Below are 24774 nucleotides of genomic sequence, written 5' to 3' on the forward strand. Positions count from 1 at the left end.
CCTGGACACATGGCTGGCGTGCAACCACCCTTCTTTTGGTCTGGAGGACCTGTGAGGTCAGCATCCCCATGTGACCTGGGCAAGAGACTTCTTGTGTGGAGCCTCAGTTTCTCCATCAGGGAGAGGAGAGAGTAGCAGGAGGGGCCTGCTATATTCACAATGCCAGCCTCTCCACCACCCTCCCCCTGCATCCCTGTCACCTCTGCCTCTACCCCCTGCCCTGAGGAAATTGTGGGACCACTCAGAATGAGGAACAGGGACATGGGCACACACTCTGAATTGCTGAGACCCACACAAATGGGACAGAGATTCAGGAGAGAAAGGCTGTGCAGAACCACAAGTTCCACACTGGTCCAGGAAGGCTTCCTGGAGGAGGAAGATCCCAGGACAGCTGCTTCCAGAAAGGGACTTTTAGTGGGCTGCTCTGGAGGGGGAGAGGCAAGAAAATAGGGCCACAGTAGCCGACCAGATACTGTCATTATTATTTGTTGTCATTGTTGATGCAATTTATTGAGTGGTTATTATGTGCCTGGAATTACACTGAGTGACTTCTGTGCTTGTTAAAGCATTTACTCCTCAGAGCTGGCTGTGAGGTCAGGCGTGGGATTGCTGTGAGAGTTACATGAGATAATGTATGTCTAGTGCTCACTTGGCCCAGTGCCCAGCACATGGTAAACACCCCATAAACGTCAACTGTAATTGATACTATGCTCATTAATAGTACCTACAAAGCAGGTGTGGTTTTCCTCTTTTTATGAGTGAGGACACAGGCTCAGGGAGGGTATGGGGTTTGCCCAGGGATACTGGGCTGGGAGGGATCTTGGAGAGGTTCTCCTGAGGGAGACTGGAGAGGGAGGGAGACTGGAAAGGGAGGGTCTCCAGACCCTCCAGTTCAAGTCTGATCCATCCTCTAACATCCAACTCAAATTCACCTTCTAAGAAATTTCCTGTGACCATTGTAGCCCGCCCTCCAGAGGCCCACAGAGTATACAGCGTGTATAACAGGAGCCAGACGACCTGGACTCCCGTCCTGGTTCTGCCACTCACTTGCTGTGCATCCCCACGGGAGCCACCTCTCCTCCTTGGACCTGTTTCCGTATCAGTAAACTCAGGGAGCATGACCAGGTGACCCCTAAGGCCCTGGAGCATCCTCCTTCCCACCTGCCACCCACTGCCCACTGCAGAAAACAAGAAAGGGAGTCAAAGAACTCCCAGAAGGGAGGGGAGACTCAGAGGAGGCGGAGAAGGAGGAAGAAGCGGGTACCCCAAAGGCCTGCAGACTGTCAGCAAGAAACGGCCAACAGTGGGGACAGCAAACAGAGAAAACCCTGATAAAAATCGCCCAGGTGTCCTGTATGTCAGATCCACAGTCTTGGGAAATGTGGACCCCAGGGGGCATCCCAAAGTCCCAGGGCTGGAGTCGCTGCCGGGCCAAGAGCAGGGGAACAGAGAGCCAGCCGGTGGATGGGCAGAAATTGGCTGAGTTTCCAGCAGGGAGCACACACAGCAGTCCCCAGAGGCCACAAACAGCAGTCTCACCCTTGATCCCTCCATCAAACCGTCCTGAGGACCTACTGTGCACCGGTGACACTGAGGAGCAAGGCTGCCTCCTGGGCACCCACAGCCGAGGGCACAACCAGCCAGACAGAGATGGGAGTGCTCGCTAGGGCCAGCACTGTTCTTAGCACTTTCTATGTGTGAACTACAGGCAGACCGCAGAGATACTGGGGTTTCTGTTCCAGGCCACCACAATAAAGCAAATATCGCAATAAAGCAAGTCAGATGAATTTTGGGGGTTCCCAGCACACATAAAAGTTACATTTACACTGTAGTCTATTAATGTGCAATAGCATTATGTCTAAAAAAGTGTACAGGGCTTCCCTGGTGGCACAGTGGTTGAGAATCTGCCTGCCAATTCAGGGGACACGGGTTCGAGCCCTGGTCTGGGAAGATCCCACATGCCGCGGAACGACTAGGCCCGTGAGCCACAATAGCTGAGCCTGCGCGTCTGGAGCCTGTGCTCCGCAACAAGAGAGGCCGCGATAGCGAAGAGGCCCGCGCACCGCGATGAAGAGTGGCCCCCACTCGCCGCAACTGGAGAAAGCCCTCGCACAGAAACGAAGACCCAACACAGCCATCAATCAACGCAGCCAAAAAAAAAACGTACCACTGACCTAGGAATCCCACTGCAGTTGGAGAGTTCTGGGTGGGGGTGGGAGTCCTCCGGCCCCTCCCCCCAGAACCTTCAACTGTCAAGCACCATGCGAGCCACCAGCAGGCCGCACTCCCCAGGTAGGCGTTGATGGGGTTTGTCCCACTCCTGTCCCTGGCAGACTAGGGCCTCCCCCCAGGGAAGGGGCTGTGTCCCCTTGAGGGTGACTCCTCCATCAGACTGGGTGCTCCTGAGGCACAGGAGCTAGGCCTCTTCCTCAGCTGGTTTGGGAAAGAACGGGCCACGGATGGTCAGACCTGCAGGAGCCCAACCTCGTTGTCACCACTGAGAGTTTGGAGTCGGGGAGAGGAGAGGGACCGGCCACCGCGCTGTCACAGCCACCTGGGAAACAGGCTTGTGTGAGGGAAGCCCCCGTGGCCATGGCCGTGGCTGTTAGAGAAATAAGGGGCACCCCAGACCCAGCCTCCAGGCTTCTTGGGAAGTGCAGGCCGAAGGGGAGACCCCAAGCCCAGTCTAGACAACATCTTCGTTTGCTCTCTGCTCTGGAAATTAAGCTGTCCCTAAATCTACAGGTCCCCAGTCTGATGGGGGAAGACAAGATATGCCCTGTCTTGTCCAAAAATCGTCCTATACATTCACACCTTGTTTTCACATATTGCTCTGGCAATCTGCCTGTCCTTCCCACAGCCAGCCTTGTCTGTCTGTCTGTCTCAGCTTGCCCATGGCCCTGGCCCTGAGACATTCTGGGAGATAACTGTGGTGAAGTGTGTGAGTGTGTGTGTGTGTGTGTGTGTGTGTGTGTGTGAGTCCTCCCTGCCAGCCACTGAGTCAGGAGCGCAGGCCCGGCCGACAGAGTATGCAGGACCTTAGGTAGGTTTGGAGTCAGGACAGTGACTCCTCGGCTGGCTGATGGTCCGGGGACGGAGGGCTCCCGGGAAATGAGGGAGGTGACATTTAACCCTCATCGCCTTGGTCTGCCCTCGGATATTCTCCAATTTTCTTAGACACCAGCACCTTCTGTGGTCCTTCCAGACCCTCTGGAGAGCTCGGCTTGTTCACTCCTGGGGGCAGCCGGGCAGAGGGCAGCCCCATGGTGGAAGGGCACGGAGGGTTCCCTCACCATGCGGGGTCTTGGGCCATTCACTTAGCCCAGGTTTCTCACCCTCCACACTCTTGACATTGGGGGGCAGGATAATTCTTTGTTGTAAGGTCTGTCCTGTGAACTGTGGGATGTTTCGCAGCACCCCGGCCTCTACCCACTGGATGCCAGTAGCTCCCACACCCCAGTCCCCTGTTAGGACAATGAAAAATGTCTCTAGACATCGCCAAGTGTTCCCTGGGGATGTGATCACCCCCCACCCCTCGGTGAGAACCGCTGACTTACCTTCTCTGGGCGGACCCTGGGTTCACCCACCCAGGTCGGCTGGCAACATGGGGTGAGGACCCAGCAGTGAAACAAAACAAGTTCTGGATTCTCTTCTCTCTTAGGGATGTTCTTTGTCCTTCCTCTCAGGACCCTGTCCTTATGATCATTAAGTTCTGTGACAGAGGGGTATGCAGGAGGCTATGTGATCCTGCTAGGAGCTCAATAAATACTAACTAGTTGACCAGCCAGATCAGTGGGGAGAAGACAACTAACATTGTCTGAACACCTATGGAATACCTGTCTTTTTCATGTATGTTGCATTATTTAATCCTGATACATACTTCAAGATAGGGTATAGCAACCTCTTCATGCAAATGAGGAAACCGAGGCTCAGAGATGTAAAGCAACTTGCCCAAGGTCACACAGCTACCCACTCTGGCTTGGTGCAGCCCAGGGCACTAGCTCTGCTAAAGAGAAATAAGCTACCTCCCGACCCCTTCTCCAACATCATCCTCAACCTCTCCTCCCAGCCCAGGGAAGGAGCTTAAGAAAGGCCACCTAGAGGCTGTAGTAAGATGGAAGAAGGGATGTCCCCAGACCTGCTGACCATTTGTCCTTCTCTCCAGCACAGCCTCTGCCCCTCCACCGAGGCTCCCTCCCTGAAAGGCAGTAAGGGTAATGGGTGAGAGCATGGACCAGCCTGCCTAGGTGTGACCCTGACTCTGCTGCCAGCCAGGTGTGCAGCCTTGAGGAAGTTCAGCCTGTGTGCCTCAGTTTCTCCCTCTGAAGCAGGGAGACGATAATAATAAACCTAACTAACAGGGCTGTTGTGAGGATTCAATGAGTTAATGCACATAAAGTGTTTAGAGCCAGGCAGGCATGTGCTGAGTCCTCAAACTCTGTTAACTATTATTACTTTTATAAATGCTGTATAAGTGCTAGTTACTTTCATAACTGAGGGAGGATTCCTACTATCTTCTCATCACAAGCCACAGGCTTTATGGAAGAAGCAAAGGACAGGATTCCAAGTCTTTCTTCAGCAAACTCACCCTAATCCTTACAGCCAATGAAATTTTCTTAGTGGGAGCCAGAAGCCTCCAGGCCTCAGGGACCCCAAGGGACCCCAGAGAGACCTCTCTGCTGTAGCCAAGACCTTTGTCATTCCCTGCACCAACACTCTGGCTTTCCTGGGCTGAGCTGAGCCCTTTCTGGTCCCCAGCCCAGGCATGGCCTGTGGACGGTGCTGGACTGGAGTCTGCAGGTCCCACCATTTACTGGGCACCTGCTAGGGGGCTCTCCCTAATGGATGGGGGGTCCCAGGGATGAACCACACGCCCACCCATTCCCTTCACAGATTGTTATTGGGCCCTCTTCCTGTGGGAGAAACTGAGATACACCGACCTTCTCCCTACAGAAGCTGCCAAGAACATCCTTCAAAATATTTATTGATCACCTACTATGTACACAATACAGCAGCAGGAATACAGCAGCAAACAAAACAGACCAAAATCCCTGCCTGCGTGAGCATTCATTCTATGAGGGAGGCAACCAATAAACAGAACACATGTGGAGCTAGAGTGGAACAGGGAGTTGGGGAGCGCGGCAGGAGAGAGAAAACATAGATTTGCAAACATAGATGAAAAATTACTACTGTCTGCAGACAGTCACTCATTCATCCCCTGAAAACGTTTCTGAGCCCCTGCTGGGTCAGGTGCAGTGTAAGACTGAGGGAACCCAGCAGTGGACAGGGGAGCACACCTCTACCCTTGAGAGCCCATCACCTGGTGGGGGGGGGTGCAGAGAGACCAGGCAGGGATGGGTGTCATAATAAAGGAGATTGCTGGACACCAGGGCAGCCCCGACTCTGCACAGGCGTCAGGGGAGGCTTCACCAAGCAGGTGGCATTGAGCCAGGACTTCCCCAGTGGACAGATGTGTTTGTGGGACGAGGAATGATTCCAAGCAGAGGCACCGAGGCAGGAACTGTCGATGCAGCTGAAGAACAAAGGCAGCCTGTGCTCCAAGGCACTGGGCTGGTGGGTGGCAACCTGTGTGGGTTTGTCAGGCTAATAAGTGGAGGGAACGGGAGTCATTCCTGGACCCAGGGAAGTCCCAGGAGACGCTGGTGAGGGACGGGAGAATGGGTTTGCTTGCTTGGGTAATGGGAAGAGTAAGGGGGTATCAGATAAGTTCAGCCACAAATGGCCCGTGACCTCCTTAGTTGACTAGGATGGGGAGATGGCTCTGGGTCCCCAGGCCTTCCCACGGGGGAGAGCCACCTCCTTCCAGGGCAGCGTAGGGTGAAGGTCACAAGCCCAGTCTGGGGTCTGCGGTCAGGCTTAGTCCACCCCAGCCCTCACTCTGTGACCTTCGACCCACTACCGACCTCCGAGCTCTGGCTTCCTGTTCCGGTACCCTGGGCACCGCGTGGCCCTCTCTCGGGGCCCTGCACAGGGCAGGCGCTCAGGACCGTCAGCTCTGCTGTTCTAACTCTTCTTGCCTGTCAGCTCGAGGGAGGAAGCGTAGCTGAGACCCCCTGCTCCCCCCTGTGAGGAAGACAGCTCTCTCTGGGCCCAATCCGGTCTCACCTCTGGACAGCCCAGGACCCCCCTTCCCCCCTCTGCAGCTGCCCCCTTCTTTTCCTCACTCTGCATTCCTCCCACACCCCGGCCCCAACTGGGCTCTGTTTAACTTAGACCACATCCTTCCTCCCTTCCCCCAAGCGCTTCCTTATTCCAGAGGCAGCTGAGAATGTGGGGAGATGGGGGGGGGAGCGCAGGCCCCGGGTGCCTGGGTGGGGTAGGACTGGAGATTCAGAGTGGACCTCGGCTCCTCTTGCCCCTCCTCCACGCTCTCCTCCTGGGTCCCCTGCTGGTGGTAGGGGGGAGTCAGTCCCACGGAGGGCGGACGGATGTGGGCGGGCATACTCAGGAAGGGTGTAAGAGGTTGCAATCCCTCTGGGGGAGGAGGGATCCTGGGTCCCCAGCCGCCAGCTGGCTCAGGACCTGTCAGCCGGCCTGACTTTGCCTCTCAGAGACCCAGCCACCCCACCCACTGGGCCATTCCCTAACTGGACACTCCCCCGCGAGCAGTCCCTTCCCCTCTGCCCTCCTGCCCGCTGCACTCCATTATTTCCACTCTCCCCAAAAGGCAGTGTCTGTTTGCATGGTCTGGAGGTCATTTTTTTTAAACAGCTTTATTGAGCTATGACTCACATACCATACAATTCACCCATTTAAAGTGTACCATCAGTGGTTTTCAGTACATTCACGGAGTTGTGCAACCATCACCACAATCAATTTTAGAACCTTTTCATTCTCCCGCAAAAGAAACCCCATACCCTTTAGCCATCAACTTCCAATCCCCCAACCCTCTAAGCACTAGGCAACCATGATTATACTTCCTGTCTCTATATAGATTGGCCTGTTTGGGGCATTTTACATAATTGAAACCATACAATACGTGATCCTTTGTGACTGCTGTCTTCACTTAGCATAATGTTTTCAAGGTTCGTCCATGTCGTAACATGTCTCAGTACTTCATTTCTTTTTATTGTTGAGTAATATTCCACTGTACGTGTATTCTTCATTTTGTTTGTCCATTCATCAGCTGATGGACATTTGGGTTTTTCCCCACTTTTTGGCTATTGTGAGTGTTGCTGCTGCTATAAACATTTGTGCAGAAGTTTTTGTATGGACATATATTTTCATTTCTCTTGAGTATATATACCTAGAGGTGAAATTGCTGAATCATATGGTAATTCTGTTTAACTGACGGACTGCCAGACTGTTTTCCAAAGTGGCTGCACCCTTTTACATCCCCACCAGCAGTGTCCGAGGGCTCCAATTTCTCCACACCCTCACCAGCACTTGTTATTACCAGTCTTTTGGATTAGAGCCATCCTAGTGGATGTGGAGTAGTATCTCATTGTGACCTTGATTCGCATTTGTCTGTTGACAAAGGATGTTGAGCAGTTTTTCATGTGATTATTGGTCATTTGTGTATCTTCTTCAGAAAAACACCTATTCAAATCCTTTGTCCATTTTTTGATTGGGTTATTTGTCTTTTTATTATTAAGCGGAGCCCGTTTTCACCAACAAGGGGATGGCGGCTCACATAAGCCAGAACCGACTCAAGGCCAAGGGCATGGGCCAGCACCACAACGCCCTGAACTACAACAACCAGAGCTTTGAGGAGCTGCGAGCACTCTGCCTGCGGAAGGGGGAGCTGTTCAAGGACCCCTTTTTCCCCGCTGAACCCAGTTCACTGGGCTTCAAGGAACTGGGTCCCAACTCCAAACACGTGCAGAACATCAGCTGGCAGCGGCCCAGTGTGGGCACTGGGAAGGGAGGCATGGACTCATGGGGGGTGGGGGTAGTCGTGACGTCCCAGTCACTTGGATAATCTCCAATCCCCCACCGCCCTATCTTGGCTCTGTACTAGACTCCATTTCCATCAAGGCAGGGTCCGGTTCGGGACATGCTTAAGTAAAACCTCTCAGAAAACCCCTGGGAAGGTCACTCACTGACCTTTGCCATCACAGCCTACAATTAGGCCAAGTTCCCCCTGCCGCCCCCCATCCATGTTTCCCCTAGAACTCCAAGAGACAGCAGCATTCCCCAGGGAAGTGGGAGGGAGCTTGGGAGGGGGGTGTCCTGGGCTCTCTGAAACCTTTATTCCTTTGCAGCAAATCACAAGCAATCCTCAATTCATTGTGAATGGGGTTAGCCCGACGGACATCTGCCAGGGAGTGCTCGGTGAGTGGGGGGCAGGAAAGCTGGGGGCAGGGGTGAATTGGGGAAGAGTGCCGGGGTGTCTCCTGAGGCTGGGGGACTGGGAGCCCTGGGTTCAGACAGCTCTTCTGTGTCCCTGCCCCTCCCCTAATCCGGATTCCATCCCTACCTGCTGCCATCTGGGTCTGGGAGTAAGCAGGGTGCTATATTAGTTATCAGTTGCTCCAAGAGTCAGTGACTGAAAGCAACAACAAACATCTATCATCTCACAGTTTCTCCAGGGCAGGAATTAGGAAGTAGCATAGCCGGGTTGGTCTGGCTCAGGGTTTCTCATGAGGTTCCACAGGACCTAGAGGATCCCCTTCCAAGATGGTGCACTCACGTGGCAGGAGGCCCCAGGTCCTGGCCACATAAGCTTCTCCGTAGGACGCTTGAGTGTCCACACATGGTAGCTGGCCTCTCCCTGAGTGAGCGGCCCAAGAGAGAGAACAAGGAGGAAGCCCAAATGCCTTCACCACCTGGTCTCAGGAGAAGCAGGCGGTAACCTCCCCCATGTTCTGCTGTTAAAAGCAAGCTTGCAATCCGGCCTAAGCTCAAGGAGAGGGCAATTAGGCTTCCGCTAACCACTGCAAGTGACACGACTTCCTCAGTCTGGGGTATCAGGTAAAGGAGCGGCCACTCTCCCGCAGGCTCCCACGGACAGCCCCCAGAGAGAGCTTCCTTCCTAAGCCTGGTCCTATCCCCCGGTTTCCTCCAAACCCCTCATTGCATCTTAAGGAAGAAGGCCAGGGTGGGCTTCCTCTGGGGCTGAATTCTGTCCCATATGTGGCAGAGAAGAGGGCAGGGTGTGGGTAGGGCAGAGGCCAAGGAGACAGCAGGTCCCACAGCTGCCGCTGGGGCTCACTGGGCTGGAGGGCCCAGGGTTACCGGAGGAAAAATTGCTTCTCCCTAGGTGCCCTTTCCACGATGGTGACTAGAGTGTCCTTAACATTCCTCTCCCCCCTTCTGCCCCCATCCAAGGGTTCCTCAGGCAGCCAGAAGGCCTTAGTAATCACAGAAGCTTTGCCAGTGCCCTCAGCCTCAGCCTGGCCCATGTCCCCCCTCAGGGCACCACCCTGCCCCAAGCCCCACCCGTGGTCTGAGATTCCCCAGGAGAGATGGCCACAGATGACCTCAGCCCAAGAATCCTGCCCCTGTGTCCCAGCGAGGGTACAGACTGAGCCCCTCGGGTCTCTAGTATTATGGGGCTGACAACAAGGAGAGCCATCTTCATCACCACACCACTGTAATCATGGGATAGAGGTGGGGGGCCATGGGGAAGGAGACTGGCCTTGTTCAAGGGACAGGAGACGATTGGCTGTCCCCCAAAGATGGCAGGTCCCAGAGGGAGGAGTAAGACCAAGGCCAAAAACGCCTTCTCCCCAAATCCCAGAACAAAAACATCCAGCTCTGATTTGTGAGTCTCTCGCCTAATAGAAAAGGTGGAGAGCTCACCCCCAGAGCTGGCCCTTCTGCAGCTTCTCCCTGCTTGCTTCCTCCCTGAAGACTCCTCAGTGGGAGGGCATCTCTGTCGGGGAGGGGGCCACAGGGCAGCTCCTGCTCCTCTGGGGCTTGGACTCTGGGACCCACACACATGGGAGTGCTCAAGCTGGGAGCCCTTCTGTCTTCCCAGGGGACTGCTGGCTGCTGGCTGCCATCGGCTCCCTTACTGCGTACCCCAAACTGCTGTACCGCGTGGTGCCCAGGGGCCAGAGCTTTAAGAAGAACTATGCTGGCATCTTCCATTTTCAGGTGAAGGGCGATTTGAAAGCCAGAGTTGATTTGTGTATGAGGTGTGTGTGTGTGTGTGTGTGTGTGTGTGAGAGAGAGAGAGAGAGAGAGAGAGAGAAAGAATTAGTACATGCTTCGAAGTTTACCTTTTTTCTTTCCTTTTTGAAAAAAATGACATTTATTAGGGTGGATTTTTGTCTAATTATCAGAGAAATATCCGCTCACTAAAGAAATTGTGTAAGCTAATTTTTTAAAGCCCCCAAAGGAAATAGTTGTTATCAGTTTGTGATTCATTCTCCTCCTCCTCTTCCTCCTGCTTCTCTCTCTCTCTGTCTCTCTTTCTCTCGGTAGATACACTCACATATGTATATGCACGTATACGTGTGTGTATGTGCATGTGTGCATATGACATTGGGAGTTTCTGTCATGTAATTTTTGTAATCTGCTCTTCAAATTATTCAACATGTGGACAAATTCCTCATGCCATAAAAATATTTCTGAAAGTCACAAGAGTTTTTAAGACCTCAGAAGTCCTAAAGTCCAGCCAAGGTCAAAAGGTGGGTGGGTCCCTCTGGAGGCCATGGCAGAATCTGGAGGTGAGGCTGGGGGAAGGTTCAGGCCTTTCACTGCCTTTCTTTGGCGGCGGCGGCGGAGGGGTGGCGGGGGGGGGGGGGGTGGGGGGGGCCCGGGGCCCTCTGTTACTGGTGTGTCACTGAACCTGACACCAGGAGGCGCTCGTGTAACAGAGTCTTCATGCAAGACGGGGCGAGGGGCGGGGGGGAAAATGTGCGCGCGCGCGCGCGCGCATGCGCGCATGTATGTGTGTATGAGCTCGGAAGGGGGCCTGGGGCATACAGATGCCCCACGCCCCGCTGAGACCCACCTTGCCGCCCGCAGATTTGGCAGTTTGGGCAGTGGGTGGACGTGGTGGTGGATGACCGGCTGCCCACAAAGAATGGCAAGCTGGTGTTCGTGCACTCAGCCGAGTGCACCGAGTTCTGGAGTGCCCTGCTGGAGAAGGCGTACGCCAAGTGAGTGCCCCAGCCTGGCGATTCGCCTGGCCTCCAAGCTTGCCCTGACAGTTGGCAGTGACGGGGGGTAGGGGAGCAACTGGAATCAGGGGAAGAGGCAGGGGGACGGCAGGGCATCCCTCCCTTCCCTCACCGCACCCTCTGAGGTCCAAGCTCACAACTGCATCCCAGAGCCCAGACGGTGCCCTCTCTGTGCCCACAGGCTGAACGGATCCTATGAAGCCCTGTCTGGGGGCAACACGGTGGAGGGCTTTGAGGACTTCACGGGGGGCGTGACCCAGAGCCTCCAACTCCAGAAGCCCCCTCCGAACCTGCTGAGGATGCTTAGAAAGGCCATAGAGCGATCCTCCCTCATGGGGTGCTCCATCGAAGTAAGCCATGCTTGGTCCTGCTTCAGGGCCTTTGCACCTGCTGTTGCTTTCACCTAGAAAGTTCTTTCTCTAAATACCTGCATAACTAGCTCCTTCTCATTCATTTTTTAGTTCAAATGGCCCTTCCTCAGGCTAGCCTTCCCTGCTTCCCAATCTAAATTAGCCGCTCCTGCCCCCCATTTCCTCTCTACTTTGTTTTGATTTTCTCCCCAACATTTATCATGATCAGAAACTGTCTTACTTATCGACGTGTATATTCACAACCAATCTTCTCCAGACAGTTTTCATATTCCATGAAGACAGTGACTTTATTTGTCTCATTCACTGCTGGGTCCTGGGACTTAAGATGGTACTTGGCATGCAATAGATACCCAACACATATTTGTTCAAATAAATAAATGAACCCAGAGTGCTACTGTAAGACCCAGCAATTGTATTCTTGGGCATTTATCCCAGAGAAATGAAGACTTATGTCCACACAAAAGCCTGTACCCGAGTGTTCAAAGCAGCTCTATTCATAATAACCAGAACTTGGAAACAACTTAGATGTCTTTCAAAGGGTGACTAGTTTAACAGGTGCATACATACCAGGGGATACTACTCAGTAATAAGAAGAGATGAACTATTGACACACAAAACAACTTGGATGAATCTCAAGGAAATTATGCTGAATGGAAAAAGCCAATCCCAAAAGATTCCATACTGTATGATTCCGTTTATATGACAGTCTTGAAATGACAAAATTTTTTAAAATGGAGAACAGATTAGGAGGTGTCAGAGGTTAGGGAAGAGGGCCATAAGAGGTGGATGTTGGTTGTAAAAGGGCAACACGAGGGATGGTACTGGTGATGGAAATGTTCTATATTGTGACGATGGTGGTGGATACAGAAAACTACACTTATGATAACAATGTGTAAAACATACACAAATGAGTACTAGTAAGCGTGGAGACATCTGTATAAGACTGACTAATTGTGTCAACATCTTCATCCTGGTTTTGATATTGTGCTATAGGGAATTCCCTGGCAGCCCAGTGGTTAGGACTCTGCGCTTCCACTGCAGGGGGCAAGGGTTCGATCCCTCATTGGGAATCTAAGATCCTGCATGCTGCGTGGCACGGCCAAAAAAAGAAAAAACATGATATTGTGCTATAGTTTTGCAAGATGTTACCACTGGGGGATACTGGATATGGGGTGCACGGATCTCTCTGTATTATTTCTTAAAACTGCATGTGAGGGAGTTCCCTGGTGGTCCAGTGGGTGAGACTCCGGGCTCCCAATGCAGGGGCCTGGGCTCAACCCCTGGTCAGGGAACTAGATCCTGCCTGCTGCAACTAAAAGATCCCCCATGCCACGACTGAAAAAACAAAAAAAAACCCCAAAACAAAGAAACCTGCGTGTGAGTCTACAATCATTTGAAAATACAAAGTTTAATTTAAAAAAAATGAACCCAGAGAGTTGTCACCTCTCTTCAGGTGCCCCCATCCCTCTGACCAGACCTTGAGTTCCTTTCCTTCCTCTCTGTTCTGTGTAGATCAACAGCCAAAGTGACTTGGAGTCGTTGACGCAGAGGATGCTGGTGAGAGGACATGCTTACTCAGTGACCGGCCTTCAGGATGTGAGTCTGACCACTACACCCCACCCAGAGGAACAGGAGAAGGAGAACTTCTGTGACCCTACACTCCTAACCTTTGCCCACAACCCACCCAGGTCCTGTACCGCGGCAGGATGGAAACACTGATTCGGGTCCGGAATCCCTGGGGCCGGATTGAGTGGAATGGAGCCTGGAGTGACAAGTAGGTGCCCCGACCAGCACTCTGGGGGGAGGGGCAGAGCACAGAGCAGGCCCACGAGCAAGGCCATGCCACAGAGGGACCGACTGGCCTCCGGTCACCTGCGCCCAGTGTGAGCCCTTCCCCTCTAGATTCTCCATCTAACCAGGACCCCCAGTAGGCAGACGTTCAGGGATAAGGGCATCCCTGGGGGAGGACCGAGGTGCCTCCCGACCCCCTGCCCCTCCACTGCCTGTCTCTGCTCCAGTGCCAAGGAGTGGGAAGAGGTGGCCCCAGACGTCCAGAGGCAGCTGCTGCACAGGAAGGAGGACGGGGAGTTCTGGTCAGCGCCGCTTGAGAAGGACCACCTTCTGTCCCCACACCCAGTCCCTTCATCTCTCCTGCCACTGTCCCGCCTGTGCCTTGGATGGGGAGGCTCTGGCGGGGCGCCTACAGGTGTGGGTGTGCTGCTGATGGGCTCTGGCCACCCCTCCACCACAGGATGTCCTACCAAGATTTCCTGGACAACTTCACCCTCCTGGAAATCTGCAACTTGATACCCGACACGCTTTGTGGGGACTACAAGAGGTGTTGGCACACCACCTTCTACGAGGGCAGCTGGAGGAAGGGCAGCACTGCAGGGGGCTGCCGGAGCTACACTGGTGGGCGAGGGGACTCAGGGGAGCAGGGAGCAAGGGATGGGCCACTGACTCACCGCACTCCTGGGCCCCGTTGAGGAGGCGGGCACTTGGGTGGGAAGCCTGTCCACCCTGGGAAGGGCAGGGCCAACCTGACCTGCTTCCTCCACAGACACATTCTGGACCAACCCACAGTTTAAGATCTCTCTCCCCGAGGAAGATGATGCCCCAGAGGACGACGAAGCCGTCTGCACCTGCCTGGTGGCCCTGATGCAGAAGAACTGGAGGCGGGCACGGCCCCAGGGAGCCCAGCTGCAGACCATCGGCTTTGTCATCTACTCTGTGCGTGCCCAGCTGGTCCCCCAGCCACTCTTGCTCTCCCCATGGCCTCACCCCTGGGACCACTGCCCACCCCACCCCACCACCTGCCCCGGGACCAGGACACCCTCCAACCGCCTCCACACCCCTGGCTCTTTCTTTTTTCCTTTTCTTTAAAATTGGAATATAGTTGATTTACAAGGTTTATCAGTTGTACTTATACATATATCCGCTTTTTTTTTTTTAAGATTCTTTTCCCGTATAGGTCATTACAGAGTATTGAGTAGTTTTCCCTGTGCTATACAGTAGGTCCTTATTAGTTATCTATTTTTTTAATTTTTTTTTTAGATTTGTTTATTTATTTATTTATTTTTGGCTGCATTGGGTCTTTGTTGCTGCACACTGGCTTTCTCTAGTTGCGGTGAGCAGGGGCTACTCCTCGTTGCGGTGCACAGGCTTCTCATTGCAGTGGCTTCTCTTGTTGTGGAGCACGGGCTCTAGGCGCGCGGGCTTCCATAGTTGTGGCACGCGGGCTCAGTAGTTGTGGCTTGTGGGGTCTAGAGCGCGGACTCAATAGTTGTGGCACACGGGCTTAATTGCTCCACGGCGTGTGGGATCTTCCCGGACCAGGGCTCGAACCCGTGTCCCCTGCATTGGCAGGCAGATTCTTAACCACTGTGCCACCAGGGAAGTCCTAGTTATCTATTTTATATATAGTCGTGTGTATATGTCAATCCCAATCTCCCAATTTAATCATCACCGCCCATCTCGGCCCTGTCTCTTTCTGGAGTGGTGCTTTGTGCTTTTGAGGCAGGGCTGGCAGTTTTCTTTTCAGATTTTTAAAATCTAAAACACTTAGGGAGCACTTCCTTTGTGCCAGGCATTGTTCCAAAGGCATTTTGAATAGTAACGCCTTTAATGAAGAGGAAGGCGATTGGGAGCCAGAGAGGTGAGGTCACTTGTCCAAACTCACACCAGTTCCCACACACTCGGAGATTTCTCCACGGCCCCCAAGCCTCCCCACAGCTGCCCCACCAAGAGCATGGACTCCGGCTGAGAGAAACCCCTGACAAGCATTTCCCAAACGGTGCTTTGCAAAATCCTAGAAATGCCCGTTTGTCCATTCATTCACGTAGTCAGTGATATTCATGGAGCACCTACTGCAAACCAGGCCCCAGTCAGTCTCCAGAGGTTCAATCGTGAACAAAAGCAGACACGAGCCTTGCCCTCCTCCTAGGCTGTCAGTCCCCCAGGTTAACAGACACACCTGAAGCCATTTCCAAGGTTAGACACAGCCCTGCCAGGAAAGGCTGTATTCTCTACCCCAACCCAGAGCTCCATGGGACCATCAGTATATTAAAGGTTCTGGTCATCCCTGGAGGAGAGCAACCTATTTATCTTGGTCTATGTCACCTTTTTTACAAACTTCTATGTGCTCATTCCTCGGTTTCAATAATCCCCTATTAACTTCCTGCAAGACATGAGTGCTCCATGGAAAATGCTCTCTTAGTTTTTTATCCCAGCTCTTCAACTGTTCAGCAGTGTGAGATTGGGCAAGTTATCTCACCTCTGGGGGATTCTGTTTCCCATCCTTAACCTGCAGTGGTAAAAATCTCCCCTTGGCAAAACTTTGTGTAAACCGTACTTTGCCATCCAAAGCAGAAGGGTTATTTTTTTTTTATTGGGGTGTAGTTGTTTTACAATGTTGTGTTAGTTTCTACTGTACAGCAAAGTGGAGTTCCCTGTGCTATACAGTACGTTCTCATTAGTTATCTGTTTTATACATATTAGTGTATATATGTCAATCCCAATCTCCCAATTCATCCCACCCCCTTTCCCCCCTTGGTGTCCATACATTTGTTCTCTACGTCTGTGTCTCTATTTCTGCCTTGCAAACTGGTTCATCTGTACCATTTTTCTAGATTCAAAGCAGAAGTGTTATTAATGCTGGGACTTTTAGCTCTTAGAGCCCACGCCCCTCCCCACCACCAGCGTCCCAGTGCCCTTAGCACCCCCCAACACACACACACCTGGCTTCCACAGGCCTGAGCCCCTTCACCATCCTGGGGATCTGACCCTCCTCTCTCTTCCCTTCCCAGGTCCCAAAGGAGGTACAGAAGACGTGGGGCTTGATCCTGGGCAGACATCCACCCTGCTCCTGGCATGTGGATGGGCAAGGGGTGGAATTCGGCGAAGGGTTCTGGGGCCCACCGGGTCAGGGTTCCGGCCCCCTTGGGCCCTGAGTGAGAGTCAGGGAAGGAAACGACCACACTGGGGTTACCTGCCAGATGGACAGGGTCCAGGCCCTCCCTAGCCCTGCCCAGCCGGGCATCACCGTGGGGGTCCCTCCCTCCCTGCCCTCCCCTGTGGGCCATGTACCCACCTCCAGGGCACGTACAGTTTCAGAACCTCCAAGACGTCCACTTGAAAAAGGACTTCTTCGTGAAGTATCAGGACCTGGGCTTCTCAGAGATCTTCACTCACTCGCGGGAGGTGAGCAGCCACCTCCGGCTGCCTCCAGGGGAATACATCATCATTCCCTCCACATTAGAGCCGCACAAGGATGCGGATTTCCTGCTCCGGGTCTTCACGGAGAAGCACAGCGAGTCCTGGTGAGGGGCCCCACCTCACTGCTCCAAGGCCACCTGCCCCAGAGCTGTAAGATTCAAGCTCAGGGTGCAGTCAGCTGGTTCCCCCCGCCCCCGTCCCTATTTTACAGTCAGGGAAACTCAGGCATGAGGCAGGGAAGTCCCAGGTAGTAGCAGAGCCAGAATCAGAAGCCAGATCCCACGGAGCCCGTTCCGTATTGCTGCAGACACATGACATGACCTCCCTGACCAGCCCACTGGAATCCCTGTCTCCCTGACCCCTGCTCACTCTGAGCCTTCATCCACCTCTGCCCAGGGAACTGGATGAAGCCAACTTCGCTGAGCTTCTCCAAGAGGTGAGGGGAGACTGTGTGGGGTGGGATTTGGGGGCAGCATGTAGGGGTGTGGAAGAACTTTCTGGACTGTGTCCCTCTCTCACTCCTTTCCCTCCAGGAGAACGTCTCTGAGAATGACATAGACCAGGACTTCATACGTTTGTTTCACATAGTGGCCGGTGGAGAGGTGAGAGGCAGAGGGCTGGGAGATTGAAAGGAGGTGGTTTGGGGCTGAAGGGGCCAGAGCGGGGGTTTATGGTCCCCCTTTCTAGGACAAGGAAGTAGGCATGTATGAGCTACAGAAGCTGCTCAACAAGGTGGTCTCCAAAGGTGAGTCTTCCATCCCCCACTCACAACCCTTCCCACCAACCTTAATCACCCCCACCCCTCCCCCCAACCCCGACCACACCCTGCTCATCCCTCCCCTTCTTCCTGCCCCTTCCCTCCCTCACAGTCAAAAACCTCAAAACCAAGGGTTTCAGCCTGGACGTGTGCCGCTGTATGGTCAACCTCTTGGATGTATCTTCCTGTCCAGTGGGCAGTCCTGTCCAGTGCTCTCCTGCCCCAGCCCCCTACCCCTGAGCCTGGCCCCAGGGTGGCCACCTCTCTGACCAGCCATGCCCTCCTTCCGGATGGGGATTAGGCGCTGGGGTAACAAAAGATGCCAGTTCTTCCGGCTGTTACCATGGTTACCATACAGGCCCCTTCCGTCTTGTGCCCTACCTCGGTGAGTCCCTCTGCTTCCCAGCCCCCAGGATGCCCTCCCCACCCTCTCCTCTTATATCCTTGACTACCTCCCAGAAAGATGGCTCTGGCAAACTGGGGCTTCAGGAGTTCCAGATCCTGTGGAGAAAAATCAAGAAATGGACGGTAAAGGGCACTGAGGGGGCAGTTTATGGAGGTAAGAAAGAGAGGTCCTCCAGAGGGATGAGGACTAGTAAGGACGGAGCTGGAACAGGAGCCCCTGACTAGAGAGAGAGAGAGAGAGAGAGAGAGAGAGAGAGAGAGAGACACACACACACACACACACACACACACACACACACACACACACCAGGATGGAGCCGTTGATGTGTTGGCGTATTAACTAGTCAAAATATTCTATAACCAGCACAGTCCAGGTATCAGTCATCGTAAAGGATACAGGCAGAGAGCCCTGGGCAGGGTGCCAGGAACTAACCCCACAGTCACCAGGTGATAGGAATACTGGAGCTCAGGGGGTGGGCCAGCATAGGGGGCCCCTGGGGTCTTGGGTAGCAGTCGTGAAGCATTTCATCACTTCAGCCACCGTGCCATGCACACGGCCCTACCACATGTGTCTTGTCCCTTCAGGACATCTTCCGAGAGTGTGACCAGGACCACTCAGGCACCTTGAACTCCTATGAGATGCGCTTGGCAATTGAGAAAGCAGGTGGCCAGGGGCAGGAGAGGGCTTTGGGACAGGGAGGGGGGAGGCAGCAGCGGCCAGAGGGCTGGACTCTCCCCCTCCACACTCCTCTCTCTCCCAGGCATCAAACTGAATAACAAGGTGACACAGGTGTTGGTGGCAAGGTATGCAAATGACGAAATGATCATGGATTTTGACAGCTTCATCAGCTGTTTCCTGAGGCTGAAGGCCATGTTCAGTGAGTCAGGCACCTGCCCACTCCCCACCCTGGGCCAGGGGACTGCCGGCCTTCTCCCACATACCCACACAAAGAGCACTGCTCCAGAACCACTCCCCTCCACCGGGCACAGATGATCTGGGTTCAAATCCCAGCTCCACCACTTGCTGGCTCTGTTGCCTGGAGCAAGTCACTTTATCTCTCTGTGCCTCTGTTGCCTTACCTATAAATATAGATAACAGTACAGCCTGCATAGAATGGAGGCAGAGATTAAATGAGATAGTATTTGGAGAGCACTCAGAACAGGCCCTGGTTCAGAGCAAGGCTGTAGGAGTCCTTACCATTAATTCCCTGCTGGGCTGGGGGTTTGGCTGGGAAGAGGGAAGGAACAGCTTCTTACACCCTTTCTGACATCCTCCCTAGTCGGGAAGGGGTCTTGCAGACCACTGACCGAGCTCCCAACCCTTCTCCCTTGCCTCCTCCTCGAAACAGCGTACTTTCTAACCATGGACCCTAACAATACTGGCCAGATTTGCTTGAACCTGAACCAGGTACATGGAAAGGATCCTCAGGCACGGGCCCCCACCCCCATCCCCCGCCGCGGCTCCACTGGCCCTTCCCTTTCCCCAGACATCATGCCCCACCACCACCTCGCCCATCCTCTGATGTTCTTCTTGCCCCACAGTGGCTGCAGATAACCATGTGGGGTTAGTCACTGCGGGAGCCTGGCTTCCTACCGCCATCAGCACCGCCCCCCGCCCCGCCCCGCCCCACCCCCCTCCGGGTTCTGGCCTGGGGGGCGGGGTGCACCTTGTGGCGCTCAACTCTGCGGTCTCTGCTGATGGAAGGGCCGAGATGCTTATTCCAGCAGCAGGACCTCCAGACCCACCCTCCCAGCGCAAAGTGTTTTTCTTTTACCCCAGCCAGGCTTCTGGTGGCTGGATTTACCCCACAGTCTCCCTCCCTCTCTGAGTACATTTCACTAAAGATTAAGTGACACTTCTGCGGTGTCCCCGGCTGGGGAGGCTGTCCACGTTTCCTACCCTGCTCGCGCTGGCCTGTTTCATGGCTCCTCCCTTCTCCCCCTCACTCAAGGGCATTATTATAATGAACAACACATGCCACAGGCTTCTGTGTCTCTGTGTTTCTATGCCAGGAAAAGACTGGCAGGGGTGTAAGTCATTTCCTCAGTACCAAAGAGGGGGAGACCCAGGAGCTCTCAGTTGGGGTGATACCACCCCCTGTCCAGGGAGCATTTGGAAATGTGTGGTTCTCACAGAAGCTAGAGGGCGCTGTTGTCATTTATGGGCAGCGGCTGGGATGCTAAAGGCATGAGTCCCTGTCTGTGAACTGTACACAGCGTGGTACCCAGAGCAGCATCCGAGGAGAGGGCTGAGTCGCAGGACCCAGAACCGCCCCTCCCATCTCCTTCCTCAAACTGGAGTCTCCAAAGGTGACACTGCTGGTCTCTCAAAAGTCAAAAATCCTGCACCAGCAGGAGTCAGCCAGTCATAGAAAGGAACTGACCCTCTTGGATGCGTGACTGGGAGGGGTGGGGGACAGTGGCCGCAGGCGAGTTCATTCCTGCCTTAAAGGTGTTCAGATTCAAATCATTCTTACTGTTAAGAAACTGCTGACTGCCAGGCTATTGTCCTCACCGGAAGGGTGGAGGAATCCTTGGTTCACCAGTCCTTGACCTTGGACTCTCTGCCTCAGACGCCCCCTGCTTCCAGCCCCCAGCCCCCAGCGTCCTGCTGCAGTGGGAAGACTGAGACCACCAGCAGTGCCCCCCAACTGCACTTCTCCTGTCCTTCCAGATCGCTCCGTGGCTTCCCCCTCTGGGGAACTGTGCCTGTGAGCTTTTCAGCCTCTTGCATACAGACCGCCTCCAAATTCCCTTAGATTAGGGTCGAATGAATCTAAACCCCAAAAGAATTGGAATCCTTCCTGGGTCTGTGTACTTTCAGCTTCCCAGGGTGGCTAGCTTCGTTTCCTCCTGCAGTAAGGACTCAAAGACTTCCTTCTATTTGCACTAAACACGCCCATTCCTCTTATGCTTGGGGGGTGGGGGGCTTCCAGTCTTCCTGGATCTGGTGACTGATTCCCTGCACCAGCCCTGCCCCCTTCCTCCTCTGTGACAACTGCCCATCACTGTCACTCCATTGCCTCCCCCACCACCTCCAGAGGAATCATTTCCAGCCCTGCCACTCTCTTCTCCCATCCTCTCCCCTCTGCAGTCTTGTCTGAGAGAGAAGGTCACACTCTGTTAATGAGGGTCTTAAGACTGATTCCTCCACCCTTATTTTCTATCACCACCTTTTCTCCTCAGAGCAGCGAAGGAGCAAAGGTCCCTGGGTGGGTCAGGGATCCTTTGGGAGAGGCCGGAAAACTAGCAGGTCCTTTGAGTTTTGAGAGAACCCAGCAGTGCCCAGTTGGTTCTGGGGAGCCCAGCAAGATGCTGACCCCACCCCATCCTTGTCCCTTGCCCTAGCGGAAGATGCTGCCAACTTCTGGCTGGATGGCCTTGGGCAAATTATTTTATTTCTCTAACAGAGTTTCCTTTTTCTCATCTGTCAGTTGGGGGTGACAGGGTATTCCCTGGTGGCCTAGAGGTTAGGATTCTGGGCTTTCACTACCATGGCCCAGGTTCAATCCCTGGTCGGGGAACTGAGATATCCTGCAAGCCGTGTAGCTCGACCGAAAATAAATGGGGGTGACAGTGCCTGTCTCAGAGGGCTGCTGTATGGACGACTGAGGTTATGAGGGTGAAGTACTGTGCTTCCCACAGATGGTAAACTCATTGCTGTTACCTAAAAATTGGGTTCCCCTCTTGGTGGGTGTCAAGCCAAAAGACACAACCAAGCCAAAGAGCAGGAGAAGGAAGGATTTATTACTTGCAACAAGTAAGGAGAACACTGGAGATCTTTCCCAAAGCAGTGTCTCCCCAACAGCCAAATTGGGGACGTTCTAAACTAAGGGTACATGCATATTCATGACGGGGCTTGAGCAGAGGAGAATTCAGCATGGAATTGGGGCAAAAGTCAACAGAGGCCAAGCTTCAGTTGACTGAAGTCACAAGGGCCAGAAAAGGTCAACATCACCATCTCTTATGTTCCAGTCAAGCTGGTGGTTGAGCACTTCAGGCTAATCTTTACCACTGAAACAGAATTGGGAGTCTTTACAACTGATTTATTATCTCTGCCATTCTTACTTCTCTTCCTAAGTCATTTCGTTCTTCTGTTCCCTTACAATCATTATTATTGAGACCTGTTCAAGGGCAAGCATTGTGGCCAGGCTTAGATCACAAAATGGTTTAGGCTTAAATGGCTTCTCTTACGTCAAAAAACTATATCTGGGGACTTCCCTGGTGGTCCGGTGGGTAAGACTCCGTGCTCCCAATGCAGGGGGCCTGGGTTCGATCCCTGGTCGGGGAACTAGATCCTGCATGCATGCCGCAACTGGGAGTCCACATGCCGCAACTAAGAAGTCTGCACGCTGCAACTAAAAGGTCCCGCGTGCCAAAATAAGATCCTGCGCAGCCAAAATAAATAAATAAATGAATAAAAATAAAATATTAAAAAATAAATATATATATATATCTGGATCCCCCTACCCTTTCTGCTTATATCGTCACCACACTTAGCAGACCCCCATATATAGTTTGTGCTCTGAACAACTAAAAGTGGCATCATTCACCCAGATTATGATGTGAGGGGCATCCCCAGAATTTTAGCACATGACTGCCCTGTATTGGAAAAGTGAGATGAACTAGCAAACATTTAATAAACATATCTAATTCATGCACGCATCCAACATGCATGCAAACATGCCTACATCACATTCCTCCACATCCAAACTCTAAAACAAAAGTTCCCCCCAGCTACAGCCAGGCCTGGCTGCTCCCTGCTCCTGCCTGTCAAGTCTGCTCTCTGCACACACGCCCTCACCAGCCCCTTCTGACTCAATCTTGTTCAACTTCACTTGCCTCCTTCCCCAGCCTAATGCTTGGGAGACCTTTCCCATCTCCCGGTGGTGCGTAGCCACATTTTCTGCCCTTCTCTTCTGGTCCTCAGCATGCGGCACTTCCTCTGTTCACAGAGGTGGGGTTTTGCTGGGGAAGGGCACTAGACCATGCTGCCTGCACCCTGCACAACACAAGCTGGGTGCCCTTGACCGAGGTCACATGGTAATCTAGAGTTCACCTCTGGATGACTCACTGCCACTCTCCCCAGCAGCTGCCCCCGTTTCCTTTAGACCCTTCTCTACACCCTCCAACTGCACTGCAAAGATGAGGCCACATGAGGGAAGAGGTCCCTTGGGATAGACAGCTCCAGAGCTTCGTCCTCTGGTCTCTGAGAAAGTGGGGTCAAAATGTGCCAGAGGGGCTTCCCTGGCGGCGCAGTGGTTGAGAATCTGCCTGCTAATGCAGGGGACACGGGTTCGAGCCCTGGTCTGGGAAGATCCCACATGCCGTGGAGCAGCTGGGCCCGTGAGCCACAACTACTGAGCCTGCACGTCTGGAGCCTGTGCTCCACAACAAGAGAGACCACGATAGTGAGAGGCCCGCGCACCGCGATGAAGAGGGGCCCCCACTCGCCGCAACTAGAGTGAGCCCTCGCACAGAAACGAAGACCCAACACAGCCAAAAAAATAAATAATTAAAAAAAAAAAAAAAGTGCCAGAAATCTTGCCATTTGCAACAAGATGGATGGACCTTGAGGGCACTATGCTAAATGAAATAACTCAGACAGAGAAAGACAAACACTCTATGATCTCACAAGTGGAATCTAAAAAAAATTTTTTAATAATTTAAAAACAACTCATAGATACAGAGAACAGATTGGTGGTTGCCAGAGGTGGCGGTGAGGGCTGAGTAGAATATGTGAAAGTGGTCAAAAGGAACAAACTTCCAGTGATAAGTCATGGGGGGAATTCCCTGGCAGTCCAGTGGTTAGAATTTCGTGCATCCACTGCCGTGGGCCTGGGTTCAATCCCTGCTCAAGGAACTAAGATCCCACAAGCTGCATGGTGTGGCCAAAAACAACAACAAAAAGAAGTCATGGGGATGTAATGTATGGCACAGTTGACTATAGTTAATAATACTGTGTTGCATATTTGAAAGTGGCTAAGGCTGTAGATCTTAAAAGTTCTCGGGCTTCCCTGGTGGCGCAGTGGTTGGGAGTCTGCCTGCCAATGCAGGGGACACGGGTTCGAGCCCTGGTCTGGGAGGATCCCACATGCCGCGGAGCAACTAGGCCCGTGAGCCACAATTGCTGAGCCTGCGCGTCTGGAGCCTGTGCTCCGCAACAAGAGAGGCCGCGATAGTGAGAGGCCTGCGCACTGCGATGAAGAGTGGCCCCCACTTGCCGCAACTAGAGAAAACCCTCGCACAGAAACGAAGACCCAGCACAGCCATAAATAAATTAAAAAAAAAAAAAAAGTTCTCATCACAAGAAAAATGAGAAGGAAATGTCTGAATCTAGGACTGGGGCAAGAAATATACAGGATGAACCTGGAGCATCTGGTAGTGCCAGAGAGTACGGAAATGCTAAAAAAAAAAAAAAAAAAAGCAAAAACAAAAAGCACTATGAGAGTATGTCAAAGGTGGAGTGTAATTCCCCATCGCTTAAGTGTGGGTAGCACATAGTGACTTCCTTCCAAAGAGGACAGTGTGGAAATCGAGAGAAAAGAGTAGCTTCAAGACAGAGAAACCTGGGAATTCCCTGGTGGTCCAGTGCTTAGGACTCCGCAAGCAGTGAAAGCTGAGGGCCCGAGTCCAATCCCTGGTCAGGGAACTAAGGTCCTACAAGCTGCACGGTGTGGCCAAAAAAAAAAAAAAAAGCAGAGAAACCTGACAAACACGACTTCAGGCAGGTGATCAAGGTTAACACAACAGAGATAAACCATGTGGATAGAATATACCCTTGATATGATGTGATGAGAATGGCATTTTACTTCTGTGGTTTCCTTCCCCAAAACCCCAAACTCCAGTCTATTCATAAGAAAAACATCAGACAAATCCCACTTGAGGGACATTATACAAAACTCCTGACCAATACTCCTCAAAACTGTCAAGA

The 24774-nt window shown here is 53.0% G+C and overlaps 1 protein-coding gene across 1 annotated transcript; it reads left to right on the plus strand.

Moving 5' to 3' along the window:
- Window positions 1–7642: 7642 nt before the first annotated feature.
- On the plus strand, window positions 7643–19826 carry CAPN11 (calpain 11). The gene is made up of 21 exons (XM_057555770.1): window positions 7643–7870; window positions 8226–8295; window positions 9944–10096; window positions 10919–11072; window positions 11275–11443; window positions 12977–13060; window positions 13153–13238; window positions 13483–13557; window positions 13716–13876; window positions 14025–14194; window positions 16270–16281; window positions 16571–16782; window positions 17075–17114; window positions 17212–17280; window positions 17366–17423; window positions 17548–17612; window positions 17895–17963; window positions 18426–18504; window positions 18602–18718; window positions 19190–19248; window positions 19383–19826. The coding sequence occupies exons 1-21, from the start codon at window positions 7643–7645 to the stop codon at window positions 19407–19409; spliced, it is 2157 nt and encodes a 718-aa protein (XP_057411753.1). The 3' UTR covers window positions 19410–19826.
- The last annotated feature ends 4948 nt before the right edge of the window (window positions 19827–24774 follow it).

Source organism: Balaenoptera acutorostrata, chromosome 10 (genome assembly GCF_949987535.1).
Source record: "Balaenoptera acutorostrata chromosome 10, mBalAcu1.1, whole genome shotgun sequence".
Classification (NCBI taxonomy): domain Eukaryota; kingdom Metazoa; phylum Chordata; class Mammalia; order Artiodactyla; family Balaenopteridae; genus Balaenoptera; species Balaenoptera acutorostrata.

Excerpts from the sequence above, each read along its gene's own strand:
- CAPN11 (XM_057555770.1), top strand. The coding sequence starts at position 7,643 with ATGGCGGCTCACATAAGCCAGAACCGACTCAAGGCCAAGGGCATGGGC. Across the intron at positions 10,097-10,918 it reads GAAAGCCAGAGTTGATTTGT|ACCCACCTTGCCGCCCGCAG; the intron begins GTATGAGGTGTG and ends CGCCCCGCTGAG. Across the intron at positions 19,249-19,382 it reads TTTGCTTGAACCTGAACCAG|TGGCTGCAGATAACCATGTG; the intron begins GTACATGGAAAG and ends CTTGCCCCACAG.